This window comes from Pundamilia nyererei, unplaced genomic scaffold, assembly GCF_000239375.1.
Source record: "Pundamilia nyererei isolate P.nyererei 1_Seehausen unplaced genomic scaffold, PunNye1.0 scaffold00026, whole genome shotgun sequence".
NCBI classification, from domain to species: Eukaryota; Metazoa; Chordata; class Actinopteri; order Cichliformes; family Cichlidae; genus Pundamilia; species Pundamilia nyererei.
In genome coordinates, this window is record NW_005187427.1 from 2,132,661 (window position 1) to 2,136,272 (window position 3,612).

Below are 3,612 nucleotides of genomic sequence, written 5' to 3' on the forward strand. Positions count from 1 at the left end.
CTGTGAGTAGAGAGGTGTTTACACATAAATCATATGAGGGCTAGGCCTGCTTCGGAAACTGATAAGATTTCATGCAGTATATATATATATATATTCAAAACCTTAACTTGGTGCTTCCGCTTAGTGAAACCACGCATGTGTTGATCCGTGCTGCAGCAACGTGCATCAGTTCCTCTCTGACCCCAGTGTTAATCTGCATTCAGACTGAGGCTTCGCTGCCTTTCTTGGCTTCTCGATAGTGGAGCAGCTTATTTCTTGGGGCTTCGCTGTTTTGTGCCAGTCTTGTAGGCCCCTGCCAGTGCTGTCGAAACGGCAACACACACGCACGAAGACGAGCGATACGAAACGAAGCTTTTCGACTCGCGTCGATTTTGTTTTGGCTGATTTCACACCGCCGCGCGCTCGCCTCCAGTCTCGATTTGCAGAACGGCTACTGCTAGCGTGCGTAATGTATCGCAGAGAGGAAACACAGTAAATAGACGGACACGTCCATCTGCAAGAAAGAGGAGACGAAGATGGTGATGATGGCTTCGCCAAAATCAGCCTTCAAATGCTCGAGACCGATGGCGAAGCCTTCCCTCCCGCTGAAGCTGCTTTTCTGGGTGTTTATTGTCGTGAATCACTCTACAAGGTAAGATATTAACGCGTATTTTTTCTCAAAACCACGACTGTGTTTCGGCCCGTTGGTCAGCATGTTTCAGATTTTAAACAGCAAGTATAGCAGTGCCTCCATTCCAACACTGGCGTGCTATTAAGGGGATCCTGAGCCGTTGGGTAGCTGAGAGGATGTAGTTTTGTATTTAGGGGGAAAAACCGGAGCTTTCGGTGTACATGTGGCACGTTTAATTGCGGTTCCAGTTGAAGTGGAATATTGTTAATAATATTAAAATTGCCTCAGCGATACACGCATGCACATTGTATGTGTGCTACACCCTGTGTATCAATGTGTTGTTGGTGTTTTTAATTAAAAAAAAAAAATCCCCACAAAGATCTACAGATTGAATATTTGGCTTTGAAAAGCGAATAACAGTGATACACATTTATACGACGATACCAGTGTCTCCCTCTCAATCTGCCCCGCGTTAGATGTAGCATAGTGGCAGGCTAAGTTGAGTGAAGCTAAGGCTACATTTAGTCTGTTAAGCTGTCTTCAAGTATATTCTAAGAGTCAAAGCCTTGTTATGAACGCGCTGGCCGGAGGAGGTCGAAATGGAATAGAGGCCACATGAAAACAATCGGTTGTTATAAAGGCAAACTTGAGGATAAAGAGGGAACCTTTCCTCCCACGTATTTGAAATAAAAAAAATAAGCATTTCAAAATGGCAGACAATCACACAGAGAATCTAAATATGAAGGCACAATAAGGAAATGGACAGCACATATGCACTGATCCTTGCCCAACACAGGCACACAACCAAAAACACCTGACATTTCTGCTTTAACTGTGGGCCGAAATTGTGTTTGTTACAAAGACAATGAAAGAGAAGAAAGAAAGCTGTGTGGCTGCTCCTGTGACGACTTCATCCCTGTATAGTGAGATAAGAATACTGGAGAGCAAGGGGATGGTTAGGCTCCTCGCATCGGTTTCCTCTTGTGCTGCTGGAGGGTGAAAAATGGAGGCAGATAAATCAACCGACGTTCAATCACCGTCATGCTGGTCAAAACCTTGGGGCTCCTTGCCCAGATCTACATTGTTAGGCCTGTGTATTTCTAATTGTCTGGAAAAGTAAAGTGGTGTATACAATGCACTTGAGTAAATGCTGCTAATCAATATGTGACCATATGCAGACACCCGTGCGGAGGTCACACTTAAAGTATGACTCAAACTATTTTAGAAGTTTCGGTCCTATGTATGGCATAATGATTAAAATGCATCCACTGACAGGAAGTAATTTATGATTCATGTATGAAAGCTCTTTTATAAGACATCAAGGTCTTTGCATGCATTCAGTATTTTGTGCTACTTTGTGACTCATTGACATTTACTATGTGTAGTGATGTCAGACTGCATCACAATACGTTAACCCAGTCAGTTACTCAGGTAGTGCAGTCAATTACTGTCACAGATCAAATTTTGCAGAACACCCTCAAGCAGAAGAAGGGGGAATTTGGTTGCAGATTCTTTGGTATTTTCTTCTATGCGTGGGTAGGTAGGTGTCAGATCTATAACCAGGATCCAATAGAAGATTTTCAGGCGAGGGATCATGGGAAGAGGGCCTCGACATGATGGAGTGATGTCAGAATGAGCAAAGTCTGGTGGTACTTACATTATGTGCCATCCCAGATGATGATTTTGCAAACTCAAGCGTGTTAGGTAGCAGATGAAATTCGTTACATAAGTCTAATTTATTTATTTGCTTTATATTTTTAACCTTCTAGCATCAGTATTTATTAACTTCCTGACCTCCCACTGAAGTTGGTGGGACTTAATTGATCCATTTTGTACAGAACAAATGTAACATTATATCTCACTCAATCCATTTTGTGTGAGTGCACGTAAGGCCTGAAGAAGAAGAATGCTTGGATTAACAAAGAAAGTTGATTAAGACGTTACGTTGATCTAATTCTTGGACTAGGTGTTGTCTAGCCAGCTAATCTAAAGAAACCCTGACTATGCTGAACTTGAATGCTTCAGTTCCCAAACACTTGGTAACAAAAGAAGATTTAATAGAAGGAAATGGTAAACACGGTCCTGTCTTAACTTTCTTTAAACATGTTGCTAGCATAGTCAAAATGACCTTATAGCTTTCAGTTACATTTTAGAAAAATGGAAAGAATATATAAGATAACATTTATAACGCACACTGTGGTAATTTCTAAAGGCTTTCTGTGTTTCATTGTGGGACAAACATAAAAAGCTAGTGCCATTTATTCAGCACTGTGATTTCTAAGGCAACAAAAGCAAATTAAACTGTAAGTTGAAAGATATATTGATGCTGTCTGTTTATTCAACTAGCGCCTTTGTAGAGTTCAATTTCTGACTACAAAAATCTCTCAGGCAGACGTATTTTCTGTACATAGGATGTAATCTATGTCCATTCAATTTTTGAGCTGCTGTTAAGTATTAATAATATGGGAAACATTTCACTACACATTTTATGCTAATTGTATAAAGAAGCTGTTAGTATGTTAGTATGCCCATTGCAATTATCCCTATCTGCCACCGATTCTCATCAGTTTGTCGGTATTTTTAGACAGAATTCCATCGAATTGGAAACCTACAGTGAATTAAATGGTCTGCCAAACTGCCATACATCATCTGCTCCTTGTCACTTGGAAAGGGTCAGGAGTTTTGACAAACTGCCATGTATTCCATAATTAACATCATGTGAATTTGTGTCTTAGAATTCCTAAAAGTCAGTTCATAGCAAAGACATGTTGTCATTTTTATTTTATTTTATTTTTTCTGCCTATAGTGAAGACAGTTTGACAGGTCAGTAAAAGAAACAGGCAACACTCATGGTTACCTTTCTACAACTGAGAAACTCTGGTAGATATTGAAGTCAAAGAAATTTTGGAATAAAGGCGGGAGGGCTTAAGTTGAAGCACTTTGGCCTCCTGTTGTTATAGACACACATATGTATTTACATTTACATATATATATATATATAT

The 3,612-nt window shown here is 40.2% G+C and overlaps 1 protein-coding gene across 3 annotated transcripts in view; it reads left to right on the forward strand.

Moving 5' to 3' along the window:
• The first annotated feature begins 130 nt into the window (after positions 1–130).
• gabrg2 (gamma-aminobutyric acid type A receptor subunit gamma2) overlaps positions 131–3,612 on the forward strand; it is a 43,878-nt gene continuing 40,396 nt past the window's right edge. For all 3 annotated transcript variants that reach the window (XM_005727758.1, XM_005727759.1, XM_005727760.1), the window contains exon 1: positions 131–631. In XM_005727758.1, the coding sequence (XP_005727815.1) occupies positions 516–631 (116 nt within the window). In that variant the 5' untranslated portion in view covers positions 131–515. The remainder of the gene's footprint in view (positions 632–3,612) is intronic.